This window comes from Athene noctua, chromosome 2, assembly GCF_965140245.1.
Source record: "Athene noctua chromosome 2, bAthNoc1.hap1.1, whole genome shotgun sequence".
Classification (NCBI taxonomy): Eukaryota; Metazoa; Chordata; class Aves; order Strigiformes; family Strigidae; genus Athene; species Athene noctua.
This window is the reverse complement of record NC_134038.1, coordinates 64,141,947-64,159,950: the sequence shown is the minus strand read 5'-3', so window position 1 is coordinate 64,159,950 and position 18,004 is coordinate 64,141,947. Positions and strand designations below refer to the sequence as shown.

The following is an 18,004-nucleotide window of genomic DNA, read 5'->3' as shown; positions in this document are numbered from 1 at the left end:
AAATGAGGAAAAAATTTTGTCCACAAACTCAGAAAAGAAAGGCTGGGTCCTCAGCTTTCATAATGTTTAAAAGAATTCTAAATGGCCAGCTGGGGATTTTTGTGGCAAAGATGTTGTAAAACACATGCTGCAACGCTCCTGTGATCCGCCTGCTGTTTGAGGCGAACTCCCCTGTGGGAACCACTTGCTGTATTCAGCCTAAGTTAAATCTTCCCAGTCATCTTAAAAGCTAATGCAACAGCGTGCTTGCAGATGGCTTCTCCCTTCAGGGGAGAGGATAAAGAGAGAAGTACCAGTTAACACAGAACTATCAGTTAAGACAGAACTACCAGTTATAAATCATAGGAAATAAACCCAACTGCCTTCTGTACAAGTAGGAGAACTTAACGTGTGTGGGAGAAATTACATCTTCAGATGCCAACAATCCCAACATGTGAACCTGAAACCACCACAGAGCTCTTGCTAAGCTGAACATGACATCAGTCAGAAAACGGCTATCACTAGTTTTCTGTAAGGACAGGTAAATCACAGAGCTTGGTGGTGATATTTGTCAATTGCCTGGAAGATGGAATGAAAAGCCTCATTATTAAAGTTGAGAACACCACCAAGATGTGAGGGGCAGTAGCTGCTCTTCCTGTTAGGCTGACTGTAATGAACTAGAGATGGGATCTGATGATCGTGGTGGCATTCAGCGAGGAAGTTCGAAGCAGACCCGCACACAGATAACCAAAAGCACACGCACAGGGAACAAAACTTTCTAAGCACTGGTGTGGAGGAAAGGTGCCTCGACAGGTCATGCTGGGTAAATTTTACATCACTGAAGTCATGCTGTAGCCAAACCCCACAAAAAACCGCGGAGCATGTACATGGGGCAATTGTTGCTGAGGCACCAAAGTAGCATACGGGCGTGACCCAGCACCAGTAGCGCAGCACAGGTTGCCGCCGTGACAGGGAAGCCCATTCTGGCCCCACACGCAAACAAAGCCATCAAACACATCTGCGGCCAGAGCCAAGAAACACTGTTTTAGCTTTAACAAAACTGAAGGAATACAAGGTGGCGGGTGAGTGAAAGGCCATCACCAAGAGGAAGGGAAGGCGCTGCCCCCTGTGCCCTCAGCCCACCCGGCAGCAGGGCAGTCGGGGAGTCCCAGGGAAGCCTCGGCTCGAGGCCCGCCGGAGGGCTCTCCCCAGGCTGGGCGAGGGGCTCCTGCGGCAGCCGGGAGGTTTTGGGGAGCGGTAGGGAAGCACCTCTGGCGCGGCCGCTCCTCCAGCCGCTCCCGACGGGCTCCCTCAGGGGCTACCCTGGGCGCCCGCGCAGCCGCGCGCCTCCCGCCTGCGGCGCGAGCACGCTCCGCGCGCGCGGGGGCGGGGCGGGGCGGCCGCCGTGGGTCCGGTGACCCCGCAGGGCCCGGTCGGCGGGTGCTCAGGGGTACCGCGTGTGACTTCCCCAGCGTGGTGGAAAACCGGGAGGGGCGGGAGAGGGCAGGGTGCTCCCTGCCGGCGCGGGAGGTGCCCACCAGCCCCGGGATGGAAGGGCGGTGCACGTAAACAATCGGCGCGGCCAGCCGCCGCCGGAGGTGCCGAGCGCCGGGGTAACCTCCCCTCGCGGCACGTTTCGCCCGCTGCGGGGCAAGGAAGCGGCGGGCACCGCCCGGGCACCGCTTGCCCGGCCCGTCCTCTCCCGTCCCACCAGCGGCTGCGAGTCCACACACGACACGTGACCGGTGGCGGGTCACGTGGAGGGCGCCGCTCCTGCCCGCAGCGGGGAACAAGGCGGGGCACGAGGCCGCCGACCCAGCCCACAAGTCCCGCCCCGGCGGCCACCTCGGTAGCCAGCTTGACGCCTTCTTTGAAGGGCATTTCGCTCCTCCAATGAGGAGCCGCTCAGGGAGGGGCGGGCGGAGAGGAGGGGCGGGCGGTGATAGGCTGGCGGCCGGGCAGCGGGCGGTGTGCGCGCGGGGCTGTCGCCTGTTGCGGAGCCGGTGCGGTTGTGATTGTGGTTGTGGGCAGCGCCGCGCCGCGGGGACATGGTGGGCTCCAGCGAGACCGGGGGCGAGTCGTGGCGGGGTCGGTACTACCGGCTGGAGGAGGTGCAGCAGCACAACAAGAGCCGCAGCACCTGGATCATCCTGCACCACCGCGTCTACGACGTCACCAAGTTTCTAGACGAGGTGAGTGCCCGGGGAGGCTGAGGGAGAGGTGGGAGGGCCGCGGCCGCGCCGCCGGGGACGCTGCGGGGACTGGCGCCGCTCCGGGCCCCGCGGGGCCGTGCGGGCTGGCCGGCTGCTCCCCGTGCTGCCTGCTGGGCTGGGGGCTGCTGCTCGCGGGCTCTCCTCGGCCTCCTGCGGGTCGGGGGCCGGAGGTGGCCGCCCTGGGTGCGGCCCAGCCGGGTCGCGATAGCGCCCTTGAGAAAGTCCGGTGGCGGCCGCGGGCCTGCCCTGTAGCGCCGGTGGAGCTATGGCAGACGGTTCTAACGGCGGGGCAGGGGCGGGGGTGGGCTCCGGGCGCCCCGGTGGGCCGGCGGCCGCCCCTCGGCCTGCTCTCGGGCGGGAAAAAAACGAGTGTGCCGAGCACGCCGTCCCGCTGCTAGGAACTGCTGTTTCCCTTCACCTGCCTTTTAAACTCTCTGCCTTTGTAGAAACCGAAGTTCCCCGCAGGCTTTGTGCGCTTGCTGCTGCTGTCCTAACGCAGCACTGCCCGGCGGCAGAAGTTCAAACTCTAGCAGAGTATAGCGGCCAGAGTACTGAACGCCTTTTGTTGTTTTTCTTTTTCCTAGTTAACGATTGATGGTTTTGATCGCTTGCTGATGATGAACAATTGTAATCATTGATAGTCATGGTTAATAAAGAAGCATTTTAGTTAATGGACTAAAACGTTCTTCTGTGGAGATGCAGAAATGCAACTGCGGAGCATTTTTTTTTCAGTAGTAGATGGAACTAGGATTAGTGATATTTTGAGTTTCTACCTCACTCCCATTATTTCCAATCTGCAAAGATCTAGAATCCAATTAAAAAGAACTATGATTTTTAGTAATTTACATTAGTAACTTACATTTATTTATTTGAGAGTACAGTTCAGATTGGTAGAGACACAACAGAATTCAAGCCTTAGTAGTTCTGTAGCCCCTTCTTGAATTTTGTGGTTGTAGAATTCAGAAGAATACAACTTAAAATTCAGAGAATTAATAGAATATTTTGCAAATAAAAGGTCGACAAGAAATTTTTCAAAGGCAGTGTTGACACGGGTAGTATTCCCTTCTTAAGCAGCGTGCCAGCACAAATTGTCATTTTTTTCAGCAAGGTGGACTGTGAAACTGGTCTACTGACTTTATTCATTCTTTTTCATCGAGGTCTGCCCCTGGTCTGGTTCATCATTTAGTTATGGGAAAGTTTGTTATGCAGGCAAGGCCAATTTAATTATCGAAGCCCTGGAGGAGAATGCAGTTTTTATGCAGTTTGAGAAATTGAAGTATCTGTTCTTGGAAACTTGATCAGTTTTGGTTGATACATAATTGTATAAACATTTCCAGATTGGGGGGGGGACCTCAAAAAAAAACCAAAACAAAACAAACCCAACAAAAAACGCACTTGACAAAAAATCCAGGATCTAATGAGCTTTTGGATTTTAGTTGCACAAACAAGCTGACAGCTAGCTTCTTCCTTCAGTGCATGTAATGAGATTGGTAAATATTAAGAGACACTACCTTGTGCAGACTCTTCCAAGGAAGTCTTCATTTCAGCCTTCAGGTCAATGTTGCTATTTCAGCAGCATATCAGAAGAATTCAGTTTGTCTATAAGTAGTTAAATAGTTGTTTCTTGCACAACTGTGGGATGTCTGATGCACGCTGGTACACGTGAATCAAATTTCAGTCTCACATTAAACGGCTTTCAGTAGAAAATGGCTGATTTTGGAGCTGAAATTTCTGGGTTATATTCTGAGATGATAAATAATGAAATTGGATAACTATTCTCAGCAAAGTATCTAAATGAAGCTACACTCCTAAGGAAAGCTCTTGGGTATATTGTCATGTTCATTGTGTGGTGATTTTTGGGATGGAACCCTCCGATTAAAAATATTTCATAGGACACTTTTTTACCTTTTCTGAATGCTTTTAATACCTGGTTAATTTATCCAGTAACATGCTAATTCTTTTGACACTGTCAGACACCATGAAGCATTTACATGTGACAAAGGAAGAGAAATTGGAGCTAGCCTCTTCTGGGTGTGTTCTGGAATGGTAAACGCTTCTCAGTGAAATGGGGATTACCGTAGCTATTTCAAGAGCATTATTGGTCAAACTCAGTTTTACTTCTTGCTGTTCCTTGCAGGAGTAGAAAGCTTAAAATATTTTGAGAATTAAGTGTAGGCTACTAAAATAACTCCAGTAGTACTGAAAAGGATGCACTGCTGAAGTATCATCTCATCCCTGCTCTTCCCAAATACCAGTTTACTAGGGAATGAAGAGCTGGGAATGAAAGCTGACTTTGCCAGTCCCATTTCTTAATGTGACAAGCAATCTTTCCAGCCACTGCATTAACCTATGGAAATTCTTTCTCATTGATTATGACATTGAAAACTTCACAGTGCTTCAGTGCTGAAGACACCCTCTCTCTCAAGTGGAAGAATGCTGCTGCCTTTCACTCCATTACAGTACTTAAAGGGTGTATTTCCTCTGTCCAGCCTGTTATCTCTTCATAAAACTTGTAGATGTTTAGTGAAACTTGATTGCATTTTGGAAACAATCAGCCTCTGTGAACACTTGACTGGAGTTAGGTAGTAAGTGGACTGGAGGTGGTGATGTATCTGTGTTGGGAGTGGTGAGGCTGAAAAGGAGTGGAAGCATCACATAGTGTGACCATTTTAGTTTGGTTTCTGAAGGACAAGGCTTAAAAAAGATCATTTGAAATACAGCTGAAGTGCTGAAAGAGAAAAGGGTTGTGTACTTTGACACCTTATGCTAGGGGTTACTGAAGATGAAAATTCCAGCAGCTGCTTTTTTTATATGTTGTTTTTGTTGTTTTTGTTGGTTTTTTTTTTAATGGCAAATCTCAGGAAAACTTTATAACTCGAATATGTATCTCTGAATTTTCTTTGATTATCAAAGTATATCCTTTAGGAGAGGAAATTCAGAGACCTCAACTTTTGGAGTGCAGTATCTGAAAGCTCTTGGCGTGAAAAATTATTCTTGAGACCAGACACTTGTGCATCACCTTTTTCACTCTAAGGCTGTTGGACCTGTATTACAGAAGATTTGGGAAACCTTTTCATAGTTTCAGGTCCTACATCATTTAAGGGACAATAGCTACTAGAAATGCATGTGTACTCACAGAAGGATCTTAAGGCTATATCTCTATTCCCGGTAATTACATACGTGAATAATATTAAATGTCAATTAAAGGATTGAATATGTTTGTAATGCTTGGTAGTATTTCTCCATCGTTTATTAAAGCAATCCCACTAGTCAGTCATTGATGTCAATCTAATGAGATAAACAAGAGTAGCTGGCATATAAAAATAAGAATGAAATTATCAGTGTCTTGATCTACTTCCCATTGTGGTGAAAGTCCTCCTTATGGTTTTTGTGGGAAATTTGTTGGATTCCTTAAGATAGACAGAGAAGCTAACAATAGGAACATCTCTACCTGAGAGAAATTCCTTATTCTGGAAACTAACTATGGTATGTATTGAATATTCATCTAATACAGACTTTGTTTAGGTGACTTCAGTTGTTAGTGGTCTCAAAATTTGTTGAAAATATTAATGGCCAATGAAAATGTGTTTTTCATGAGTTGTGACTTGTACTTTTAAAACACTGCTTCTAAATATAATGGACATCTCCCACGAAAAATGTTTTGAAATACTGATCAAATAAAGCACAGAAGAACAAATATTGTCTGTCAGAATGAAAAATGTTCTCTCTGCTATGTGGTAATAAGTTATTTTCATCCAGTATGATGATATCGCAGAGGAGTGGCATATTAGCTTCCATGTTTAAAGTAACGAATAGCTTCCACTGAAAGGTGCTGGTACTAGCACATTTTGAAGTCTGTCAGAGTACCATGTGAATTTTTGTTGCAGAACCTTGCAGTCTATGGATTAAAACCAGTGTATCACTTCCTTAAGCTCTGATGAAGTTTGTAGGAGGATTTGAAAATGCTTTGAAAAATAGCACTTCTTAGCACTCTTATGCAAGACACTGTAAGCTGTAAATGTTTTGTAAGTGGGGAGATGGGTACCCACCTACTGGGCATTCCTTTTCCAGTTCATCTAAACCCCTGGTTTTCAAAAATACACTCTCATAAAGAGATGTATTCTCCTAGGCTCCTAAAATGTTACATGAGTACAGAATTTCTGTCCTATAACTTAAATAGGTGATGGAAATAATTTGGCGGACTCTGCAGGCTACATGAAATTGCCCTTAAAACAAACAAGTGTTCGTCTTGCACAAAAAGCTGGGGTTTTCTGGGTCTCTGGCTCTGGTGCTGCCCCTTTCTGCTTATCATTCCCTGTAGTGCAGAAATCAAAACTTGAATTTTTAAGACTGTCACTGGTGGAGACTTTTGCTGGTCTCCCCTGAAGTTCAACTGGACCCTATAGATTTTATTCCTCTAGTATGGGATGGGGGAGGGGACAGGAACTGTGAATTAAGATAGTTATACTTTAATAGACTCTTGAACTATGACACTGAGAAAGTTGCATGACTGCAGCGGGGGGAAGAAGATGTGATAGGCGTTCAGGATGAAGTAATCACAGACTTCTGACCCAGATGAGAGCAGTGAGTTTAACTGCTTATTTGCTTTATTGAAAACTTTCTAATGTGCTCCTGTGAAGAATTGATCTATGCTATGTACTAGTGCTGGCTCTCTACAGACATCTGTTGTGCATGTAACTTAAATACCTATGTTCTTATATTGGTAATGTCCTAGGAATGAGCTAGACTACCTTTATTTATCAGCAAAAGCTTTTTCATTTCCCTTGAACCACAAAGCACTTCATTTATTTGTATCAGCAGGATTTTGCTTTAGGAGTCACTATATAGTCTTGCAGGCTTTCCAATTCCAGGGTCTATCCAGAGGCTCTTCATTCAAGTAGAAACACAAGCTTTGTTTACCAGGCAGAAGTGTTAACAAAGGCCCCATATAAACAAACTTTGAGAAACTTATTAAACCATGGAAGATGGTAGGCTTTTGATAGAAAAGTCACTTCTTGCCCTTTGTGAGACATTACAGTTGCTACTTTTCATTGGGGGAGGTGAAGTCTTTTCACTAATTGGTTGTATTATGTGCTAGTTGTTTGCAGAAGGTTTCTAAGTTTGCATCTTTAAGCAGATGTGCCATCTAAAAAGTGTTTAGTTTCAAGGTACTTTTATGTATATTGAGTAGGTTACTAGTAACATCACATGCTAGATGGCTTAAGTTGTGAACTCTGTGTGTGGTTCTCTCTACCTTGGTCTTGCTGGTGTGAAGGAAAAAGTACTACCACTTTTCCAGCTGTGGTGGCAGAGGTGAGGGTGAATTTGTCCCCTTCAGCTGACGTGTGATAGCCACTGAGAGGGTTGGTCATGGTCACTGTGTTGACACTGGTACTGTGGTTTTGTAGACAAGGCATCAGTTACTAATTAGACCAAAAAGTAATTCTACAGAGAAAAGCCGTAGTGCCTCACTGAAGCTGCCTATATAGCTACGTGATTGCTTTGTAGTGACACAAGGGAGGGATTTGGTAACAAATTAGTGTATGATCCTTCTGTAGTTGGCAACCTGCAGGTGGTTTGTTAAAGTACTCTGAAATGGTTTTAATGTAGATGCAGTTATACCAATAGGTATCCACTTGTTTGGCTGGTTGGTGAATTTTGGGGGGGAATTTAATGTAAACCATGTGATCTTGACAACTTGCTGGAGTAACTAGTGTTTTATCTATTTGTATGAGTGGGGTTTGGTTTCACTGCAGTGCATGAGTTTACATGCTACTTATGCTACTAGTGCTTGATGGGTAGTTTAACTTTGGTGTCTTGTTTGTTTTTCCAAGGAGCTTTGTCTTCGTTTCTGCTGAAGATGCTACATACATTGTATTTTGGGGAGCACAGTTCTTTAGCATAGTATAAAAGAACCAAGCCCACAAACCCCCAAACCTCACATTGCTGAAGGAATTCTTTGAAGACTTACTTGTGGCAATATCTGGGAGAGCTTGTTAGACCCAAGTTATACATTTCAAGGCACTGAACTTGAGTGATCCCTCAACTTTTGTCCATTCCTTTCCCTGAATGCTTATCAGGAAAGATTCAAGGGCAGGATTTTGGTCAGCATGCCATATTTGCACATCTTGCATAATCTTTACTCTGCATGCACTCTTTTAACCTTTTTTGGCTCAACTGCTGTGTCCAATCTCTTTATCAGTTGCTTAACCTTGCCTTTGCTTAGTCATGGTGGGGAACCCTTACCCTTCTAGCTGTGGTATCTTGGCTCTTTAAAAAAAGTGTTGTGTTGTTTTGGTTTGATGTGGGGGGTGTTTGTTTTTGTTCTGTTTTTTAAAAGCAACTTTCTTAATAGTTTAAGATAAATGTCTTCCTTTAATGCAAAGATTCAAGTTTTGGGGTTCTGGTACTGCTGAAATCTAGTAGTAATAGTGTCTTCCCAGTCTGTATGAAAAAGTTTTGTTTTTTTTAAGAGAAGGATTGGTAGGGGATTAATATGGGGGGGTTTTGAAATAAACTAACCTGAATGGCTTAGACTAGCAGAAATATTTATGCTATTTCTTTAATCTACTGTCTAAGCATAGCCCTTCTGTTCATCTATGCTCCAAGCAAGATAACCCTAAATAGTAGAATTTTTGCCTATTTTCATAATGCCTCTGGCTACAGAATATAAAATTAAAAGTGGAATTGAGGCTCCAAAGCTTTATTTCTTCTGTCACTGATCACATTAGAATTTATTTCATGATTTCCTCAATCCAAGCCAATAGCACTGAATTGCTTTCAACTTGCTTACCTAATAATTCCCAGTGTTTATGTAGTAGTTTCCTACTTAAAAGTTGAGTGGTGAATTTTTACGGCATGTTACTTACCTGTTAGATGAAGCTGAGAAAATTGACTGAACTAGAAGATGTGATATATCTTGCAGTACATAGACAGTTATTTGATGGATGGAAATGTGAAACTATGCAATCCCTAAAGTGCATCCTGGGGAAGAATAAAAGTGGAGAACAGGGATTTAAGTTAAGAGAATGGTGATGGGTTGAGGTATTAGGAAATAATGGGAGACCACTTTTCTACGTCTCAAGGGTTTTATCAGCAATGTCGTTTTGGGATTCCATAGTCTGCTAAAACCAAATTGCTAGCCTGGTGTTTTGTATGAGCTTTCCGTTGTGCTGAAACAGTTCCAAAGTAGCTGGTTTACTAGATAATCATACAGTAGTTTATTTTGGAAAGGATGCTTGAAGGTTATCTGGTCCAATACTTAACTCAGACTAGGATTAAATTGAATGTCAGGTTCCTTAGTGCCTTGTGTAGGCAGCCTCAAAGGATGGAGATTCTGTGTGTTCCTTTGCCAATTGTTTCAGTGCTCTTCTTGTGAATAGCTCTTTTTGTTATATCTACCTGGAATTTTCATGCTGCAACTTGCACCTTTTGGCTTTTATCCTTTTGCTGTATAAAGCATTGTTTGGATAGAAATACACATTTCCTGCAAAAGTGAGAACATGGAATGTAATGTTAGATAATAGGTGGGCTGTTAAAAGACTGATGCCTGTAATGTTCTAAATGCTTTAGCTGCTAGGTGTAATGCCTCTTACTGCTCTGTCACTGATGGAGTAGAGATTTAGCTTCATTGGTTTTGGCTTCAGAGAGTACATAAAGCTCTAGTTATTCAGAGAGGCTTCATGTTTGCTCTAAGAAGTCTAGCAGCTGATTTTACAAGGACTTTTTTTTTTTTATTGTAGAAATTAAGAATTTACATTCTTAAAATGTGGAATGTTTTTCAGTAACAAATTCAATCTCACTAAAAATTGCAGCACCCAGGTGGTGAAGAGGTCCTCAGGGAGCAAGCGGGGGGAGATGCTACTGAGAACTTTGAAGATGTTGGCCATTCCACAGATGCAAGGACACTGTCAGAAACCTTTATTATTGGGGAACTTCATCCGGTGAGTACATGAGAGTACCAGTACTTGCTGTTTACTATAGCTTTTGCATCTAGCTATTTTTCTGGTAATTTCCTTCAGAATAAAGGAGAGCTACTAGTTTGGTTGGGTGCCAGCCCAGCAGCTGTTTATGGATGGACCTGGGCTGGAGGCAGGTTCTCCCAGTGTGAAGGGATTTGATTAGTGTAGCATAAGGATGGTCATATATAAAAGTTTGCTGCTTTAAAATATTTTATAACTTATTTCTTGAATAAACTGGATATGGAATCGTGCCCTTTCTGATGTGCCCTGTGAGCTTTATAATGAGACTCTATAACCCCTGAAGGTGATAGGTCAGAATGTCTAGACATTTTCTTATGTCCATATGCATACTGATTACTAACAGCCACTTTCATCATTGTAAATACATAGGCCAGGCTTCCATCTGGATCTAAAAGTACAATCTTGGCTCCTCATAAGTATGTTTGGAAGATGGCTACTGTAAGCATTGTACTTCATGTTTGATGCTCTGTCTTCCCTCTCTCTGTCTCCCCTGGTTTTGAGCTGTATCAGTGTTACCTACTTGTGGTTGTCAGGGTTGTTTATGATCAGTTCCCACTGGGTCATCTGTCATGTCCTCTTTTCTATACTGTCCTTACTGTTTTTGTACTTTTAACAAGCACCTTTCCGATGCCTCAAGTTTGGAATGATTTATTTCTAGCTACAGAGCTGTTGGCTTCCTTCAGATAGATGCAGGAGAGCTTAAATAAGGCCTTAATAGTTGAAACCCACTTGTTAGAGGCTTAGGCTGCTAGTGTGCCCATCTGTTCTGCTTTATTGCCCATCCCTGCCTCTTCTATTTGTTTTGTGTATGTTTTATCTTGCATTCAGGGTAAACATGGCTGTCTTGAGTAGCTTATTTCACAGTAAGATTCCTAATCTTATATCTGTCTCGGGTCCTTTTTTGATAAATATGAATAGTGTAGCTTCTAATACAAAATAATTCAGCTCTGATACACACTTGCAGGCTTGCAGCCTTGCAGGCTTGTCACCTGTTTCAGATGGCAGTTGATGCCAGTAAAATTCTTCTTAACGTTGCTACTAGTCCAGTTCTTACTTGTTTGACAAGTGCCTGTTTTCATCTGATATGAAACAAACAGCTTGATAGTATAATGTACAAATACAGCACTGTTAAGATTATGTACTTTTGGTCTTTTTTGGTAATGAATATGACTATTTCAAGTAAAACTTCATGGGTTTATGAAAGATCCGTAGAATTTGGGACCTTTGCACTGGCTGTTGAACCAAAACTAGTTCAGTGACTTTGCTTGATAATACTACTAGACCAGGCAGAAGTAAACTAATGATTGTAATTGGTATATAAGCTAAGGTTATGTGTGCTGTTTAGAGACAAAAGAAATGCAAACTCATGGGCACAAGAAATAATGAAATATGTTGGATACTTGGGTTTCACTTCTGTATGGTATACTGTAAAGTGTTATTCAAGGAAGTGATCTTCTTCACGGTAGCTCAAAATCATACACTGATATCTGCTCTTTCGCAGTTTCCTAAAAATAGGTACACTAACAGAATAAATTGCAAACTGAATTTAATGATAAATGATTGCTTTGAGTGCTTTGGGTTTTGTCTAAATGTTTCTTGCTTGTTTTCTTGCAGGATGATAGAGGGAAGCTTCAGAAACCAACAGTAAGTGTGTTTTTTTTAAATGCCACACTGTTTCTTTTAGGCATTAGGGACAGCATCTGTCCATAACTGGTAAACCCCCAGAGGCAAAAATAATTCGGCTTGATTTAAGTGTAGTGTTTCAGGTCGTAAGTCTCTTACTAAACCTATTGATCTGGCTTCAAATTATTCTTCCTGTTAGCTGTTCTCTAATTTGTGTGGTTTTGAACTAAGAGGTTAAGTGTGATGACATTACGCTGTAGCAAAAAGGTGAATCTAGAATCAGTCAGTAGTTTTCTAGTAGTCAGTTTAAGAGAAAAATCAGCTTATAAACAGAATGGATTAAACTAATAAGTGTTTTTAGCAGAAAAAAGATGCTTAACAATATATTGGTAACACTAGTAGGTAGAGAACATAGAGGCATTTGATTGTTGTGTTATACATCAGTTAACTTGCAATTGTGAACCCTTTTCAAGGTGAACATACTGTTTCCTTACTGACTGTTTCAGTAGATTTTTTGCCAAGTGTCCTGTGAAAACAGTATTGCACCTATTTTTTAAGGGTTTTTTTCTGTCTTTAATAAAATAAAGTTGTGTTGGTACTCAATTTACAAAATTCAGAGGTCCCTTAAAGGAGCAAGTGCATCAGGGATTAACTTGTACAGTTGCTGCTGCTGTGTGTCAAGAGGATGTTTGCTCAGGGCTGGCTTAACAGTACAGCGGTATGCTTAGTAAATAGTTGAAGATAATTTTTAAATGAAGTGTAGTGGGAACAGTAACTTACTCTTGCTGTTTTTAGAGATTACTTTTAAACAATCACTTTTGTAAAATCTTCCAGTAATACGAGTAAGTTAAACGAAAGAAAGTAGAAAAAAAAATACACACACTGAAATGTTTTCTATAGCAATTATTATTTTTATTATTAAGGACTGTATAAATAAAAATAAGAAATGGAACGATGACTGGAATTCAGGGCTTCTTCCCATCAAGAATAACATCTGCTATTCAGATTTCTTTTGAAATTCAGGGCACTTTACACTTAAACTGTAAGAGCAGCAACCATAAATGCAACTGAGCAGCAGACTGCCTAGTTCAAGTTGTAGTAATCCCACGATTAAGCTCACAGGAATTTACTAAACTGAAGTACTTAGAAAATTAGTTTGGCCAAAGTGTGGTCAGTTGGGAGTTAAGATGTATTTAGGTGACTTTACTAACACTCCTGCTTGGCTTTTTCCCTCCCTTGTTTTAGTACTAGTCATAGGTACCTACAGTACATGTGTGTTTTCCATCATTCCAGAAGGAAGCTGGAGCACTTTTCCTCTAGGAGGCCCTGTGGGTGTAGCTGATAAGACAGTTTCACTCAGGGCGTTGCACTCTGGGTGGGTAAAGGGGCAGCTTAGGCCCTGTGCACTGGCTCTCTAGGACCTGTCAGAAGGCCTTGGGCTTTCAAATGTCTTTCTCATCCTTGCACTGTATTTAAAGTACCCTCGATGTACATGTCCAGTGTCATAGTGTTTAAAAGCAGGTTTTGATGAGCTGGGCTGCATTTTTCTTACTGTCTTGCTGTGGGGGGAACCATCCCCTGGCCCTGGATGTGGCAAGTCTGTTGTAGAAGGTGTTAGCCTTGATAGTGTGGGCATAAGCTGTTCCATGCCATTTGACTTAGGGATTAGTTTTCCATGGAAGGGTTCATAAAAACAGCATCAATCTAATCACTGAGTCTTATTCTTTCAAACATGGTATTTGCCACATGTAAAAGTGTGATGATTTGAGTGCTTGCAAAAGTAGCCTGTTTGAATCTATGAGAGGGTGTTGGGAATCTTTTGCTCTTTAAATGATTTGCAGATATTCTGATACTGAAGCAATTAATTTTTCAGTGATGGATATTATACTACTAAATTTAAGTATAGTTTTAATGCTTGGATCTTTTAAATGCAGTTTGGATCATCTGCCAAGTGGGATTTGATCTTGTGCTTTTTCTGTGGAAACTGAACAGGAAGTCCAAATCAGTATCAGTAACAACTATAACTGACTGATTCTAATGCAGTCTGAGACACCGCACTAAAAACCTAAGTTTAATAAGCCTTATGGATGTAAATTAGTAGCTTTCTTCATGTAAGTTCGATGTAACAAATATTTGTGTATTAATTCAGAGACTTTTCAATTAAATTTTAGGCAAATAAGGTATCTTAGTCTTTTAGGTGAATAAAACTTTTTGAATGTAGCCTGAGGTTGAAGTTAGCTTCATGGAAAACTTGTTGCAAAATTCCTTGTGAGTATATTTTTTAAATAACTTTTGATGCAATGTTGCCTACAGAAACTGCTGCTAGCTAGCTTCTATACAACAGTGTTACAGGAATTCTGAGAAAATGCTTTCCAAATGCAATGCACTGAGTTGTTTTTATATTAGTCCCACTTGACGAGTTTTAAGAAATTGTAAGGGCTAGTTAAGATGGAGAGGGGTGTCTGTCTGATGTAAATATCTTTTTATGCTTTGCTTTCCAGGAAACTCTTATAACCACTGCTCAGTCTAATTCCAGGTATAGTATGATACCTGATGTCAGAGTTCTGCATGCTTATGTTTCTGAAGCTTAAAAAGCTGAACAGCTTCTATCTGCTGGAAGCTTAGATGTCAGAGGATGGTGCATGAAAATTTCTGTTCTACAGAAAGTCCAATTTGGCATCTATGTACTACTTTACAAGCATGTTCGCTTACTAGCTAGACTTTTTTTCTCTTACTGATACGTATTGACGTATCTATGAAATGGTTTATGTTGGGTACAGGCCTTCGTTTCTGGAGGTTATTGGGTGAATAGAAGACACTTGGTGCTATTGCTGACTTTTCCACTTCACTTTTAAAATTTGCTACAACTGTTGCATCTAAGGGAAATAAGAGGAATGTGTCTCTAAGAAAGAAAATCTCTCAGAATTGGGAGGGGAAGAAACAGTTTGGAACACCACTGAATCAAACTGTATAAAGTTATATCTTGCTGACGATTGCCTATTGCTGAAACTTCAGAGGTCTGTTCCCTGCCTCTCTGAGTGAGGAGCTTGGGTGCTTGAAAGTGTGTGTGATGCCGCTACCTAAATGGCTTTTGAATGAATGAATGATGGGCAGCACACCATGAGTTTAAACATGTCTAGTCTTACATTTCTCTAGTAAGCAAACTTCTTGTTAAGGCTTTGTACTAGAGCTTACAATACAAGCTTTTTTACTTGGCTAGAGTATTACTGGCCAGCCGGGTTGTTCTGTTGCCCTAACTTTGAAGTATTTGTTGGAGTGGGGAGGAAAGACATCTTTAAGCAATGAATTTAATTTTTTTTTTTTTTTTTAACTTGCTGGTTGTCACTTCCTAAACTGCTGTTTCAAAAACTTCCTTCTAGTTCGTGGTCCAACTGGGTGATCCCAGCGATAGCAGCAATTATTGTGGCCCTGATGTATCGTTCCTACATGTCAGAGTAAGCGCCTTACTGAGAACTAATGCAAGAAGAGCCTGATCTGGGAGAAAATACAAGCAATCCTAACTCAGTATCTTCCTGGACAAAAGCCTGATGTCTGAAGAAAAATTCAACTTTTTCAGAAAACTGAACAATTCTTTTCTGCTGTGCACTTTTCTTAATGTTGCCTTCTTGTTTGCTGTTCTGAAATGATATAAAGGCAGCATTTCTTTGTATAACAATTTTATTCTCGAATTACTTGATAACTGTATTGGTTTCTGTGTTTAGAATATTGTTTTGTATGTAACACTCTGATTCTGGTTATTTCTCCTTAATCATGGGGTCTGTAGGACTCTCTTGACATACAAATTTTACAGCTTTAAATGACTACCAAAACTGTGTACATGTATTTGTCTATGTACACAACTTAACTTAAAAGTCATGTTGTCTTCTTAAATGTAGTATGCTTGAATGAAATGCTAATTAAATGTAATGGAAAAAGCTGAGTCGAGTAGTGGACGTAGGTGTCTGTAAGTGGTTGGGCTATACCAATCAGGCTATAATGAGGTGATTATATTTTTTCCTTTCCTCTTGACATCTGCTCTTATAGTTGTAGATACTCCTACTAGCAAACTGTTCTGTTTGGCTCCCATTGAAAAATTCAGGTGAAGTAAGAAACCCAATGTTTGGCCCGATTAATGTCTGTCTCACTTTTGTGAAAAGTAGCTCTTTTTTGCAAAAAAGGCAGAAAAAAGTAGCTGTTTCTACATAATACTGTTCCTGCCAAGCACTCAGGTGACTCTAGAATTTGTTCTGGAACTTCTAGCCTTTTATAAAATTTTCAACTTTGTCATATACATTGTGAGGAAAAAACCTGATACATGGAATCTGTTTCTGACTGTTCTGTGATGTACTCCTTGGTGCTTTACTACGAAGAGATGAGTATTTTCACTGCTAAATACAAGATAACTGAAAGTTTGCTTTTTGTGGTGAATATTTTTAGTCATACGTAAATGATTATGAATAAAAGTTTAATTGCTTATTCTCACGAGCTCTAATTTCAAACTTTTTGAAGACCTTGGAAGAGGTGCTTTTGTATCTTGGGACACTTCTCAGAATGCTGAAGTCAAGATATGTCTCTTATGCAGGGAAGTTGTGTGTAAAAAGTGAGAAAGCATATTATGGAGTGGTTAGCATAGATAAATGTTTTCATCAGCATGACCTCAGTGCCAGCTGGTGACTTAACAGTGGTTTGCTCCAGCAAGCTCTGCCTCCCTGACGTTCATCAGGACTTGAAACAGTATTCTAAGGGCTGCCTCTTGGCAGCACCAGGGAAAATGCATGGAGTTTACACCCTGTGTCAAGTCAAATCAAATTGAAAGATTGTACACTGTAAACATGAGATTTCTTTTTTTGAAATAGTTGGGGGAGGGAAGGTGCTGTGACTTCAGGGGATTGTCTTGTGTATATGTCAATACAGGAATCCTTTAAGTATTCCTCATTGTGATTTTCCTTTTATTGGAATTCCTTTACCATTATTGTAGCAAATAAGGATATCTCATAGCTTCAACTGTGGAAGTGTTTAGTATCTATTACATTTGCATTCATGTGTTCTGTCACTGTCAGAATTGGTTTACAGATACAGACACGTATGCACTTACAGTAGATCACATCAACTTCTTTAACTTGGAAATCTTAACCTGCAATAAAAATGACAGTGTTTGGGATTGTGTCTAGCACTAACTTACTTCGTCCTGGTTTTGCCCTAGCTTTTCCTCTGAATGTGGTGAAGCAGAGTTTAAAAATTCAGGCTTTATTGACTTTTTTTACAGATAACCTTTAAAAAGGGTATTAACTCGGAGTTGGTATTTAGACTCATAAATTAAGTTTCAAGCGGTGAATTTTCTCTTGGTTTGTAAAATAACATTTAAGTTCACATGTCTAGGTGAGGCAAAAAAAACCCAAACCCAGCAACTTTGGAAAGCTTAACCTTTCCTATCTTTTTTTTCTTTCAAGAATTTCAGACTGGGATAATTATGTCCACAGCAGCAGACGGCATACTGCAATCAAAGTGGATCCATAAGGCTGTGGATCCACTTGCTGTAAAATTTTTTTCCCATGCTGTGTATTTTGTGAATTTCAGTATGGTATAGCTCTGCTTGGGGTCCCATACATGATGTTTGTATATGTAATCCCCTGGAGTACCTATGCAAGCTCAGTCCCATCTAAAAGCAGTTGAGCTGGCACGTGCACAGGATTTTCACAACGTGAACGAAAAGCACAATGAGTGGAGGTGAGGAAGCAGTGCTTCAAAAAACTAATAGAATGTTATTATAGATGTAGACAACTCATTCCCTGTAGTTGTTCTGTTCATATTCCCTTCCACCAGTGCTGATGTAAGTTGTTCCTCAGATGGACATGAATGTTTCAAGTTTTTAAATGTAAACTGATAAAACTGTAAATTAAAAAAATGTTCAGGCTTGTAGTTTTTAGTACCTTAAGGTTGGAGCTGCTTTCCATAGGGGGCAATACAGGAGTTTTTGTGTGACTATAGCTTTTGATTATGAGAGAAAGAGAAAAGGTATACGGGTGTGGTGAGGAATGAATGGATATGCTATTGAAAAACTAATCAGGTAAATTAAGGGTAGTCCCATGTTTTTACAGTCTGACAGCAATAAGAAAAGAATGGACAGAGTCTGCTTTCTTAGAACAAAATCCTTTGGCCACATCTGATCTGAAGGTACTTGCTTTAATTGTCCGGCAATTAACTTTA

The 18,004-nt window shown here is 41.4% G+C and overlaps 1 protein-coding gene across 2 annotated transcripts; it reads left to right on the top strand.

The window, feature by feature from the left end:
- Nucleotides 1-1,941: 1,941 nt before the first annotated feature.
- CYB5A (cytochrome b5 type A) lies at nucleotides 1,942-16,958 on the top strand. Of its 2 annotated transcripts, XM_074899309.1 has the most exons (5): nucleotides 1,942-2,171; nucleotides 10,007-10,135; nucleotides 11,789-11,818; nucleotides 14,299-14,333; nucleotides 15,178-16,958. In XM_074899309.1, exons 1-5 carry the CDS (start codon nucleotides 2,028-2,030, stop codon nucleotides 15,254-15,256), a joined length of 417 nt encoding a protein of 138 aa, XP_074755410.1. In that variant the 5' UTR covers nucleotides 1,942-2,027; the 3' UTR covers nucleotides 15,257-16,958. The 2 variants fall into 2 exon arrangements, with proteins under 2 accessions (XP_074755410.1, XP_074755411.1); XM_074899310.1 differs by lacking the exon at nucleotides 11,789-11,818.
- Nucleotides 16,959-18,004: the final 1,046 nt, after the last annotated feature.